The sequence below is a fragment of the Rhamphochromis longiceps genome, linkage group LG3 (genome assembly GCF_057381845.1).
Source record: "Rhamphochromis longiceps isolate RC_006_pf linkage group LG3, R_longiceps_female_GT1.1, whole genome shotgun sequence".
Lineage (NCBI taxonomy): Eukaryota > Metazoa > Chordata > Actinopteri > Cichliformes > Cichlidae > Rhamphochromis > Rhamphochromis longiceps.
The window spans coordinates 55,148,704-55,162,278 of record NC_140559.1 but is presented as its reverse complement, the minus strand read 5'-3'; the positions used below and the strand labels follow the sequence as shown (position 1 = coordinate 55,162,278).

The window sequence follows — 13,575 nt, the reverse complement described above, 5'->3', positions numbered from 1 at the left end:
CATAGAACAGTAGAACATAATCTTGAGTCTTGAAGATGGTTCATTTCTTTACCCCTGAAAAATATACAAAAGCAGATTCAGCAAAATACAATCACAGTACACCAAATGAAAAATGAGAAATACTGTACAAATCATTTTACCTAGAAAAGGCTCCAGCACGTTTTGGGCTCCACTTTCCTTTCACTTTGGGCTTCGCAGTTTGTGGATGCTGCACTTCTCCTCCCTAGTGCCAGCCATGTCTGCACATATGTTTGTGTGTTAAACTGATCCAAGGGTGGTCCGTTGCATTTCAGGAAAATCATATTTGAAAGCCTTTTGATGTTGAGAGAGTTTCTTTTATCTGTCAAGTATCATTCATTGAGCTGAAAGCTCGCTCGCATTCACTTGTTGATACTGCAATGGTGTGGACAGCTGTAAGAAGCGGCTTCAGGGCTGCTGGTGTCTTGGACGCTTTAAGGTCTTTATACTCCCTAAATCCTAGGACACTTTCCCTCTCCCCAACTCTGAATCTCTGACATAAACGTCTGACCGCTGCATCCCCATATTGAATATCTAGAGATGCAGGCCAGGAGTCAGACTGGAGGACCTTGATGTCTGAGAGGAGGTGACTATCTGTCTTTTCAGATGAGGTTTTACTGACATGCGAGGAAGTTGTTGGAGTCATCCTGCACTTAACATTTTCAGCCAGGCTACGGAAAAATTGGCCATGGTTGATTTTTATAACCCTCTGATTTTCATGCAGGCATACATTTCTGAAGATTTTCTCCTTTTCAGCTTCAATGGCAGTTTGTGTGGGACCAGGTGTGGATACCATTGACTCAAACACCCGGATTTGTCGGTCCAGCTGCCTGTCTGCTTGATCCAAAGTCATGTCCCATCTCTGGAGCATTCTTGAGAGGTCACTGAGTTCTGTGAAAGCGTCATACATGATGCCAAGATTGACCACAAAAGAAACAGTAGTGAGAACATCATTGAGTCCTTTGTATTTTGCTCTCTCTCTTGAGTCCCTGCTGGTATCAGCAGCAGCACTTGTAAAGTGTACCTGCAGAGCTTGGTAGTTCTCCCATACTGCTTTCACTGTTCTCTCACTTGAAGCAACCCAACGCACTGATAAAACACGGCCTATCACAAGGAGACGTTGTCCAACATTGTGAGCACTCTCGGTTAACTCCCTTTGGTTTTTTGGTGATGCATGGTAGAGGGAGTAAAGCTGATCTAAGAATATTTTAAAGTGGTTGATTCCTCCTACCTCCTTCAAAACATCACAAACTGCCAGTTCCAGTCTGTGATTGGAACAATGCCAGACAAACAGGTAAGGGAATTTGGAACAAAGCTGCGCAGCAACTCCTGCTTTCCTCCCAAGCATCACTGAGGCTCCATCACAAGCAAATGCCAACAAATGTTGCTGTAGGTAGTGAGGGTCAAAGCCATTATTATGAAGACATCCTAACAGTGCTTCAGTGATGTCCTTTGCTGTGGTCCCCTGCAGCTCAATCAGTTCAAAAAATATTGTGTCTGGATTTTCACTGGAAATAGCTGACCGCAGGCACACGACAAGCACAGACTTTCCACTTATTGTAGTGGATTCATCAATGAGCACACACAATTTTCTTTCATTCATCACTATGTCATTGACTACCTTCTTTTTCATTTCAGCTGCAATGTGATCCAGTATATTTGCACATGAGTTATTAGAGTGCAAAACTCTGCCCATCTTGACACCATTTAAGACTTGCAACTGGACATCTATTGGCATGTCTGTAAAGGGACGCCCATGCTTGCCAATCTTATAAGCTGTTCTAAACACATTGCAAGTTGAAGCGTAGTCAGCCTTTCTCATATCTTCAATGTGTTTTTGCATTGTATTTTGTGTTGCCTTCTCTTTTATTTCAACTGCTTTCTTGTGATAAATTGAGTCTCTGTGCTCTTTTATTTTCTTTCGTAGTGAGTTTTGTTGTGCAGCCTTGTCCCTTCCAAAAGACGAGATTAAGCACCCACTCCACTCCTGCGACACTCTCTGCCCTTGCTGCATGTCCACGCGAGCACAAACTTGACTACACACACTACAACCCAACTTTTGATTTCTGCTGATCAGCCACTTGTAATTTGTGGAGAAATACCGGACTTGTGCTTGGGACCAACATTCTGGCCACTCATGCTCGCTAACGCGGCTGTTGTCATCGGTAGAAATGGTGTCATTCTCGTCCTCGTCGTCGCCAAAAGTGCCGTCGTCCGCGGCTGCGGCACTAGTGCAGCTTTCATTAGCTTGCGTCTGACCTGCAGCGATATCATTCTGGCTCGGTGGGGTGTCAGCCAGCGAGTCCTCTGATTCTGACCTTGTTCTTTTACTACTCAGAGTCTGAAGCCAGGAGAGCATATTAAGTGTTCATTGTTTTTGTATTTTAACGAGCAGCTGTTTGCGCGTTTTACACACCCTCTCCGGACCACGTTGAGTTGTTGACATGACAACGGCAAAAGCGACGCATGCGCTTTTCACTTGTAAAACACATTGGTGTATGGGTAATGTAGTCTCTGCTCTCGGTGGGACGAATTAGGAAGCGTGCTTGTGAAGGGCGCTCTGAAAAGCGGCAGTGCAGCCAAACGATGTGCAAATGAGAGTACCGGTACGCTAAAAGCACGTTCTGGGCGCATGGAGAGGTGGCGGTACTCTCAAGAGCTATATTTAGAAGTGGCGGTACCGGCCCACTTAAAGCACTGCTCCTGTAACACCTGTAACATTCAGCAGTCGCCTCATTGTTCTGACGCACACAACAAAACTACTGACTACACTACACACTAACTACACAAGATTTGCGCTAAACGTCGCAAATCTCTCACATCTCAAAACACCACCGTCACTCCTAAAACTTCCCCCGTTTCTTAACAACTAGATGCCACGTTGCCATATCATTTTTTGATTGGTCGACATGGTACTTTTTTAGACGAATAGGAAAGGCAGAGGGGGTGGGGTTTGTTTTTGCTCACAGGTGGAGAGCGCTTTCGAGCCTTTTTTCTTATAAAACGCCAATTTAACCGTTTCTTCCCGCAGTAAATATAAACAACCAGTATTCAGGAAGAAAACCAAACATTGCATTTTTTTTTATCACAACTCTGGTTTTACGTGGCCTATCAACACGATTTAAAAACTGGTGTAAAGTCCCCAATTTTTCCGTCAATTGTTCCGTCTGTCCTGCTCACATCTCCAATGGTTGTACACGTTGTCATTAACATGGCTTCACTCCACATCAGCCACGCCGCTTTGACAGCTAACACACCGGCGTTGGCACATAAGGACGCTGTCATAGCCTGTCAACAACGTTGATTGGCTGCGCATATACGCATTATTGGCTGGACTATGGGATAAGGTGGCATCGTTCCCATATGGGAGCAGCCAGTCACTTACTGACTAACACTGCAAAACAGAATTGTTAAAGTATTCATTTTAATTTCAATTCAGGTTAGATTTTTTTTGGTGCGCAACGCAGAATTTCTGTGCGCAGAGACTGTGCCAGCAGTGCGCAATTGCGCACGTGCGCAGCTTAGAGGGAACATTGCATAGGCCCACTAAAAGTTACAAAATAAGCTACTATCAAATACATTTACTGTAAACACATCAGAAGGTTATTTATGTGGCAAAAAGTTAGATCTATACAAAATGTTGCAGGGAAACGGAGAAGGAGCCTCGTATAGGTTTGAGTTTTATTCACATCTGTTGTGCAGGTACAAATAGCAGAGTGGAAAACTTTATACTTTGTGTTTGCAAACATTAATTTATGAAGATTAATTAACATGAGTGTAGCACAAAGTAAAGGTGAAAGCAGTATTCTGACATGACAGTGCAATCAAAACACATTTTGCCACTACAATCTGTGAATAATTGTAACAACTGTCATTTTAATATTGGACAAACTAGTTGTGCAGCCCTAACCTGAAATATGCTGTTTGTTCTGAATGAAAAACGTTAGTCTTTGGTAAACATTTTAATCCCATTTATAGATGCAATATGTTATTTCAGTTAAGACTGAATGTTACCACACGTTCCCATCATTAGAGTGCATTTAAAGTGTGGAGAAGTCTGTGAAGGTTCTCAGTCATCCAGGTCATCGTAGTCTAAGGAGCTTGGAAAGAAAAGCGTCTGGACTTCTTTGAGTTACTTGAAGACGTTTCACCTCTCATCCGAGAAGCTTCTTCAGTTCTAAGGGTCAAATGGTGGAGAGTCCAAGCTGTATTGAAGAATTTCTAACTTCATGTAGGCTAAACAGCGGCCTAGAATTAGACTCAAAATCCTGCAGTTGCCCAAAATAAAGGGGGCATTAATGTGCCAGATTCTACAGAACACCAGAAATAACTGCTAAGATGGGTCCAACACATCTGAGTTCATGCTGGAGGAACTGTGGGACACACTCTGCCAACCACACTCATATATTGTGGCTCTGCCCTAAACTCTGTGTATTCTGGAGGCAGATATTTGATGCTCTCAAAGACATTTTCCAAGGTAAATATTCCACTAAGTCCTACAGTAGCAGTGTTGGGAAGGATTGCAGAACATATTGACTGCAAAGCCAAAACTTACTTGCTAAATATATGACTCACTGCAGCCCTAAAATGCATAACTATCAGATGGTTAAAACCAGATATAATCTATGGATCCAGTGAGTGTCTGTCTGATGGAACAAATTACATACTCAGACTACAGAAACAAGTCTTTGAGAAACGGTGGGGACCCATGTTACCTTTCCTATTACAATGAAGAACACCACCTAATTTTGTGAGCTCTCTCTCTCTACACACGCACACACGTGTGTGCTGGACATTCATGGCTGCTTTGTGTAGTTACAGTTGAATAGAGGAAGTGTAGGATGTATCACTGCTGATTCAAAATAACATGTAAGAGTTTGTGGAATGTTCTTTGTCTGTGTGTCTGTATATAAGATGTAAGGGCGGTGGCCACAATTCAGAGATGGTCCTGGTGTTTCACTGGGAAGCTCTCTCCACATTGTAATGTGTTTATTAAACCCGCTTCAAATCAAGCTCACTGGGTGCAGGTTATTGTTAAATTTTCCTCAACAATTTGGCGTTGTCAGGCTGGATTCCTCAGGTGAGTTTTGCTGAATCACTGGTATGTGGTGACTGGCCATCCTGAGGTAAAATTGCCTCAGTCCCACCGTTCCTTTGTTTTCAAAAAGGGGGAACGGCGGGGTGTGCTTCAGCAACTCACACATGCAGGAATTTTTAAAAGAACCAAGAGAGGCACTGCAGAGGATCTGCATCAGTGAGCTGTTTTGATTTGGGAGGGTTTTATACGGGTGTAATTCATGGTTTGTATCACTGCAGTGAAAACTGATGTTACTGATCACGAGAGAGGAACATATGTTAGTGACAAGTTTCTGTGTTGTGTCCCACCTGTATCTACACAGACCCTGTGGTCTATACCATGAGCACCTACACATTAAACAACTGTAACATTATAATGGCATCAAGCTCACACTGAGGCCTGTGGGGCACTATCAGCCAGTGAGACAACAGACAAATTTCAGTGTTTTAACATATGAATATTAAATACTTAAGGGCTACTTGTTTAAACAATGGAGGTGAACGATACATCATCATTTTACATGATAATATCACAGATGATAGACTAAATGAATAGATTTTAGGTGCTTGTGCATTCTTAAAGTCTGATATGTTGAACTGAACTCAGTGTGTCAGCTGTTCAAAGCCTCTCCCAGTCAGTGCTGTTCTCCATGCCTGTCTTACTGCACATGGTGTTATTAGCACAAACACTTTAAAGGTGAACATTTAGGACTTACTGCAAATGTTACTATGTCAAAGTTTCTGTGACTCAAACAGAGGAAATTTTGATTTTTTTATTTCCACACCTAATTTATTTAAAAGTATTTAATAGCATATAACACCCAAAATATGCTTCGGTTCACATTTAACTCCAGAAAATCATCAATCAAAACATGGATATTACCTGACCACAGATTCGTGGTGATGTCACTGCTCTTTTAACTGTTTGGTGTCTTTGCTTTGTTTGCTGGTTGTAGAAATGGTTTATTTGAGCTTTGAGCTGAGATTCAGAGGTTTCTGTGGACACTGCTCATGTCGGCACTTATATTTCTGACCTTTTCTTATAGCCGATTAAACATGATCTCCTCCCTTTTGCCCCCATTTTTGGTGGTGTAGGCACAAATGATCAGGCATGACATTTTCATAATAAATAAGATACTGCAAATAATTATTTGTGCGATTGAAGTGAATTGAAAATGTGTATGCAATCATACAGTTTTAAAGATTTGGCCTAAATAACGTTGGAGTGAATGAGTCTAAACATGATGACCAAACTAGTGACACACACACACACACACACACACACACACACACACACACACACACACACACACACACACACACACACACACACACACAATGTTATGCCAGTTTCAGCTGAAACTATGTTTCAAACCATATTCTGGGTTTTTAGTTCACCATTTATGAGGTTTCAAGAAGAAAATAAAAGACAGATCTGAATGTTTGAAAATGTTTTGGAAAGATTCTGTAAAGATGAGATGAAAAATACTCAAAGGATAAATTTAATTGGTTTATTATTTAGATAAGGTGAAAAAAGTTAAACAAACAAATAAATGAAGAAAAAAGGCAGAGGAGAGAAAACCCCAACAATCCCCTCTGAGCAAGCACTTGGCGACAGTGGGGAGGAAAAACTGCCTTTAAACGGGCAGAAACCTCCGGCAGAACCAGGCTCAGGAGGGACAGTCAACTGCCGGGACTGGTTGGGGGTTTTAAATGGATGATTCCTCATCCATTTAAAACATCTTTGGTTGCATTTAAATGTAAAATGCGCAAAATTCCTAGCGATCGTGACTCCTCACGTCAGCATGCTTGGTTACCCAACAACATTAAAACGACTTGCAAATATGTTTTAAATGGATGATTCCTCATCCATTTAAAACATCTTTGGTGGAGTTTAAATGTAAAATGCACAAAATTCCTCGCGATCGTGACTCCTCATGTCAGCAGGCTTGGTTAGACGATCACAAAAAAATGACTCGCAAAGATGTTTTAAATGGATGAGGAATCATCCATTTAAAACATCTTTGGTTGCGTTTAAATGTAAAATGCGCAAAATTCCTCGCGATCGTGACTCCTCACGTCAGCATGCTTGGTTAGACGATCACAAAAAAATGACTCGCAAAGATGTTTTAAATGGATGAGGAATCATCCATTTAAAACATCTTTGGTTGCGTTTAAATGTAAAATGCGCAAAATTCCTCGCGATCGTGACTCCTCACGTCAGCAGGCTTGGTTAGACGATCACAAAAAAATGACTCGCAAAGATGTTTTAAATGGATGAGGAATCATCCATTTAAAACATCTTTGGTTGCGTTTAAATGTAAAATGCACAAAATTCCTCGCGATCGTGACTCCTCACGTCAGCATGCTTGGTTAGACGATCACAAAAAAATGACTCGCAAAGATGTTTTAAATGGATGAGGAATCATCCATTTAAAACATCTTTGGTTGCGTTTAAATGTAAAATGCGCAAAATTCCTCGCGATCGTGACTCCTCACGTCAGCAGGCTTGGTTAGACGATCACAAAAAAATGACTCGCAAAGATGTTTTAAGTGGATGATTCCTCATCCATTTAAAACATCTTTGGTTGCGTTTAAATGTAAAATGAGCAAAATTCCTCGCGATCGTGACTCCTCACGTCAGCAGGCTTGGTTAGACGATCACAAAAAAATGACTCGCAAAGATGTTTTAAATGGATGAGGAATCATCCATTTAAAACATCTTTGGTTGCGTTTAAATGTAAAATGCACAAAATTCCTTGCGATCGTGACTCCTCACGTCAGCAGGCTTGGTTAGACGATCACAAAAAAATGACTCGCAAATATGTTTAAATGGATGATTCCTCATCCATTTAAACATATTTGGTTGCGTTTAAATGTAAAATGAGCAAAATTCCTCGCGATCGTGACTCCTCACGTCAGCAGGCTTGGTTAGACGATCACAAAAAAATGACTCGCAAAGATGTTTTAAGTGGATGATTCCTCATCCATTTAAAACATCTTTGGTTGCGTTTAAATGTAAAATGCGCAAAATTCCTCGCGATCGTGACTCCTCACGTCAGCATGCTTGGTTAGACGATCACAAAAAAATGACTCGCAAAGATGTTTTAAATGGATGAGGAATCATCCATTTAAAACATCTTTGGTTGCGTTTAAATGTAAAATGAGCAAAATTCCTCGCGATCGTGACTCCTCACGTCAGCAGGCTTGGTTAGACGATCACAAAAAAATGACTCGCAGAGATGTTTTAAATGGATGATTCCTCATCCATTTATAACATCTTTGGTTGCGTTTAAATGTAAAATGAGCAAAATTCCTCGCGATCGTGACTCCTCACGTCAGCATGCTTGGTTAGACGATCACAAAAAAATGACTCGCAAAGATGTTTTAAGTGGATGATTCCTCATCCATTTAAAACATCTTTGGTTGCGTTTAAATGTAAAATGAGCAAAATTCCTCGCGATCGTGACTCCTCACGTCAGCAGGCTTGGTTAGACGATCACAAAAAAATGACTCGCAAAGATGTTTTAAGTGGATGATTCCTCATCCATTTAAAACATCTTTGGTTGCGTTTAAATGTAAAATGCGCAAAATTCCTCGCGATCGTGACTCCTCACGTCAGCAGGCTTGGTTAGACGATCACAAAAAAATGACTCGCAAAGATGTTTTAAATGGATGAGGAATCATCCATTTAAAACATCTTTGGTTGCATTTAAATGTAAAATGCGCAAAATTCCTTGTGATCGTGACTCCTCACGTCAGCATGCTTGGTTATACGATCACAAAAAAATGACTCGCAAAGATGTTTTAAATGGATGATTCCTCATCCATTTAAAACATCTTTGGTTGCGTTTAAACGTAAAATGCGCAAAGTTCCTCGCTATCGTGACTCCTCACGTCAGCATGCATGGTTAGACGATCACAAAAAAATGACTCGCAAAGATGTTTTAAATGGATGAGGAATCATCCATTTAAAACATCTTTGGTTGCGTTTAAATGTAAAATGCGCAAAATTCCTCGTTTTACGCAGGACTCCTCACGTCAGCATGCATGGTTAGACGATCACAAAAAAATGACTCGCAAAGATGTTTTAAATGGATGATTCCTCATCCATTTAAAACATCTTTGGTTGCATTTAAATGTAAAATGAGCAAAATTCCTCGCGATCGTGACTCCTCACGTCAGCAGGCTTGGTTAGACGATCACAAAAAAATGACTCGCAAAGATGTTTTAAGTGGATGATTCCTCATCCATTTAAAACATCTTTGGTTGCGTTTAAATGTAAAATGAGCAAAATTCCTCGCGATCGTGACTCCTCACGTCAGCAGGCTTGGTTAGACGATCACAAAAAAATGACTCACAAATATGTTTTAAGTGGATGATTCCTCATCCATTTAAAACATCTTTGGTTGCGTTTAAATGTAAAATGCGCAAAATTCCTCGCGATCGTGACTCCTCACGTCAGCAGGCTTGGTTAGACGATCACAAAAAAATGACTCGCAAAGATGTTTTAAGTGGATGATTCCTCATCCATTTAAAACATCTTTGGTTGCGTTTAAATGTAAAATGAGCAAAATTCCTCGCGATCGTGACTCCTCACGTCAGCAGGCTTGGTTAGACGATCACAAAAAAATGACTCGCAAATATGTTTAAATGGATGATTCCTCATCCATTTAAAGCATCTTTGGTTGCGTTTAAATGTAAAATGAGCAAAATTCCTCGCGATCGTGACTCCTCACGTCAGCAGGCTTGGTTAGACGATCACAAAAAAATGACTCGCAAAGATGTTTTAAATGGATGATTCCACATCCATTTAAAACATCTTTGGTTGCGTTTAAATGTAAAATGCGCAAAATTCCTCGCGATCGTGACTCCTCACGTCAGCAGGCTTGGTTAGACGATCACAAAAAAATGACTCGCAAAGATGTTTTAAGTGGATGATTCCTCATCCATTTAAAACATCTTTGGTTGCGTTTAAATGTAAAATGCGCAAAATTCTTCACGATCGTGACTCCTCAAGCATGCTTGGTTAGACGATCACAAAAAAATGACTCGCAAAGATGTTTTAAATGGATGAGGAATCATCCATTTAAAACATCTTTGGTTGCGTTTAAATGTAAAATGAGCAAAATTCCTCGCGATCGTGACTCCTCACGTCAGCATGCTTGGTTAGACGATCACAAAAAAATGACTCGCAAAGATGTTTTAAGTGGATGATTCCTCATCCATTTAAAACATCTTTGGTTGCGTTTAAATGTAAAATGAGCAAAATTCCTCGCGATCGTGACTCCTCACGTAAGCAGGCTTGGTTAGATGATCACAAAAAAATGACTCGCAAAGATGTTTTAAGTGGATGATTCCTCATCCATTTAAAACATCTTTGGTTGCGTTTAAATGTAAAATGAGCAAAATTCCTCGCGATCGTGACTCCTCACGTCAGCAGGCTTGGTTAGACGATCACAAAAAAATGACTCGCAAAGATGTTTTAAGTGGATGATTCCTCATCCATTTAAAACATCTTTCGTTGCGTTTAAATGTAAAATGCGCAAAATTCCTCGCGATCGTGACTCCTCACGTCAGCAGGCTTGGTTAGACGATCACAAAAAAATGACTCGCAAAGATGTTTTAAGTGGATGATTCCTCATCCATTTAAAACATCTTTGGTTGCGTTTAAATGTAAAATGCGCAAAATTCTTCACGATCGTGACTCCTCAAGCATGCTTGGTTAGACGATCACAAAAAAATGACTCGCAAAGATGTTTTAAATGGATGATTCCTCATCCATTTAAAACATCTTTGGTTGCGTTTAAATGTAAAATGCACAAAATTCCTTGCGATCGTGACTCCTCACGTCAGCAGGCTTGGTTAGACGATCACAAAAAAATGACTCGCAAATATGTTTAAATGGATGATTCCTCATCCATTTAAACATATTTGGTTGCGTTTAAATGTAAAATGAGCAAAATTCCTCGCGATCGTGACTCCTCACGTCAGCATGCTTGGTTAGACGATCACAAAAAAATGACTCGCAAAGATGTTTTAAGTGGATGATTCCTCATCCATTTAAAACATCTTTGGTTGCGTTTAAATGTAAAATGAGCAAAATTCCTCGCGATCGTGACTCCTCACGTCAGCATGCTTGGTTAGACGATCACAAAAAAATGACTCGCAAAGATGTTTTAAGTGGATGATTCCTCATCCATTTAAAACATCTTTGGTTGCGTTTAAATGTAAAATGCGCAAAATTCCTCGCGATCGTGACTCCTCACGTCAGCAGGCTTGGTTAGACGATCACAAAAAAATGACTCGCAAAGATGTTTTAAGTGGATGATTCCTCATCCATTTAAAACATCTTTGGTTGCGTTTAAATGTAAAATGCGCAAAATTCCTCGCGATCGTGACTCCTCACGTCAGCATGCTTGGTTAGATGATCACAACAAAACGACTCGCAAAGATGTTTTAAGTGGATGATTCCTCATCCATTTAAAACATCTTTGGTTGCGTTTAAATGTAAAATGAGCAAAATTCCTCGCGATCGTGACTCCTCACGTCAGCAGGCTTGGTTAGACGATCACAAAAAAATGACTCGCAAATATGTTTAAATGGATGATTCCTCATCCATTTAAAACATCTTTGGTTGCGTTTAAATGTAAAATGAGCAAAATTCCTCGCGATCGTGACTCCTCACGTCAGCATGCTTGGTTAGACGATCACAAAAAAATGACTCGCAAAGATGTTTTAAGTGGATGATTCCTCATCCATTTAAAACATCTTTGGTTGCGTTTAAATGTAAAATGAGCAAAATTCCTCGCGATCGTGACTCCTCACGTCAGCAGGCTTGGTTAGACGATCACAAAAAAATGACTCGCAAAGATGTTTTAAGTGGATGATTCCTCATCCATTTAAAACATCCTTCGTTGCGTTTAAATGTAAAATGCGCAAAATTCCTCGCGATCGTGACTCCTCACGTCAGCAGGCTTGGTTAGACGATCACAAAAAAATGACTCGCAAAGATGTTTTAAGTGGATGATTCCTCATCCATTTAAAACATCTTTGGTTGCGTTTAAATGTAAAATGAGCAAAATTCCTCGCGATCGTTACTCCTCACGTCAGCAGGCTTGGTTAGACGATCACAAAAAAATGACTCGCAAAGATGTTTTAAGTGGATGATTCCTCATCCATTTAAAACATCCTTCGTTGCGTTTAAATGTAAAATGCGCAAAATTCCTCGCGATCGTGACTCCTCACGTCAGCAGGCTTGGTTAGACGATCACAAAAAAATGACTCGCAAAGATGTTTTAAGTGGATGATTCCTCATCCATTTAAAACATCTTTGGTTGCGTTTAAATGTAAAATGCGCAAAATTCTTCACGATCGTGACTCCTCAAGCATGCTTGGTTAGACGATCACAAAAAAATGACTCGCAAAGATGTTTTAAATGGATGAGGAATCATCCATTTAAAACATCTTTGGTTGCGTTTAAATGTAAAATGCACAAAATTCCTTGCGATCGTGACTCCTCACGTCAGCAGGCTTGGTTAGACGATCACAAAAAAATGACTCGCAAATATGTTTAAATGGATGATTCCTCATCCATTTAAACATATTTGGTTGCGTTTAAATGTAAAATGAGCAAAATTCCTCGCGATCGTGACTCCTCACGTCAGCAGGCTTGGTTAGACGATCACAAAAAAATGACTCGCAAAGATGTTTTAAGTGGATGATTCCTCATCCATTTAAAACATCTTTGGTTGCGTTTAAATGTAAAATGCGCAAAATTCCTCGCGATCGTGACTCCTCACGTCAGCAGGCTTGGTTAGACGATCACAAAAAAATGACTCGCAAAGATGTTTTAAGTGGATGATTCCTCATCCATTTAAAACATCTTTGGTTGCGTTTAAATGTAAAATGCGCAAAATTCCTCGCGATCGTGACTCCTCACGTCAGCATGCTTGGTTAGATGATCACAACAAAACGACTCGCAAAGATGTTTTAAGTGAATGATTCCTCATCCATTTAAAACATCTTTGGTTGCATTTAAATGTAATATGCGCAAAATTCCTTGCGATCGTGACTCCTCACGTCAGCATGCTTGGTTAGACGATCACAAAAAAATGACTCGCAAAGATGTTTTAAATGGATGATTCCTCATCCATTTAAAACATCTTTGGTTGCATTTAAATGTAAAATGCGCAAAATTCCTTGCGATCGTGACTCCTCACGTCAGCAGGCTTGGTTAGACGATCACAACAAAACGACTCGCAAAGATGTTTTAAGTGGATGATTCCTCATCCATTTAAAACATCTTTGGTGGAGTTTAAATGTAAAATGGGCAAAATTCGTCGTTTTACGCAGGACTCCTCACGTCAGCATGCATGGTTAGACGATCACAAAAAAATGACTCGCAAAGATGTTTTAAATGGATGATTCCTCATCCATTTAAAACATCTTTGGTTGCGTTTAAATGTAAAATGCGCAAAA

At 40.3% G+C, this 13,575-nt stretch overlaps 1 protein-coding gene across 1 annotated transcript; it reads right to left on the bottom strand.

The window, feature by feature from the left end:
* Nucleotides 1–343: 343 nt before the first annotated feature.
* On the bottom strand, nucleotides 344–2,523 carry LOC146675334 (E3 SUMO-protein ligase KIAA1586-like). The gene has a single exon (XM_085401145.1). It carries the CDS (start codon nucleotides 2,375–2,377, stop codon nucleotides 344–346), a length of 2,034 nt encoding a protein of 677 aa, XP_085257271.1. The 5' UTR covers nucleotides 2,378–2,523.
* Between the last annotated feature and the right edge of the window lie 11,052 nt (nucleotides 2,524–13,575).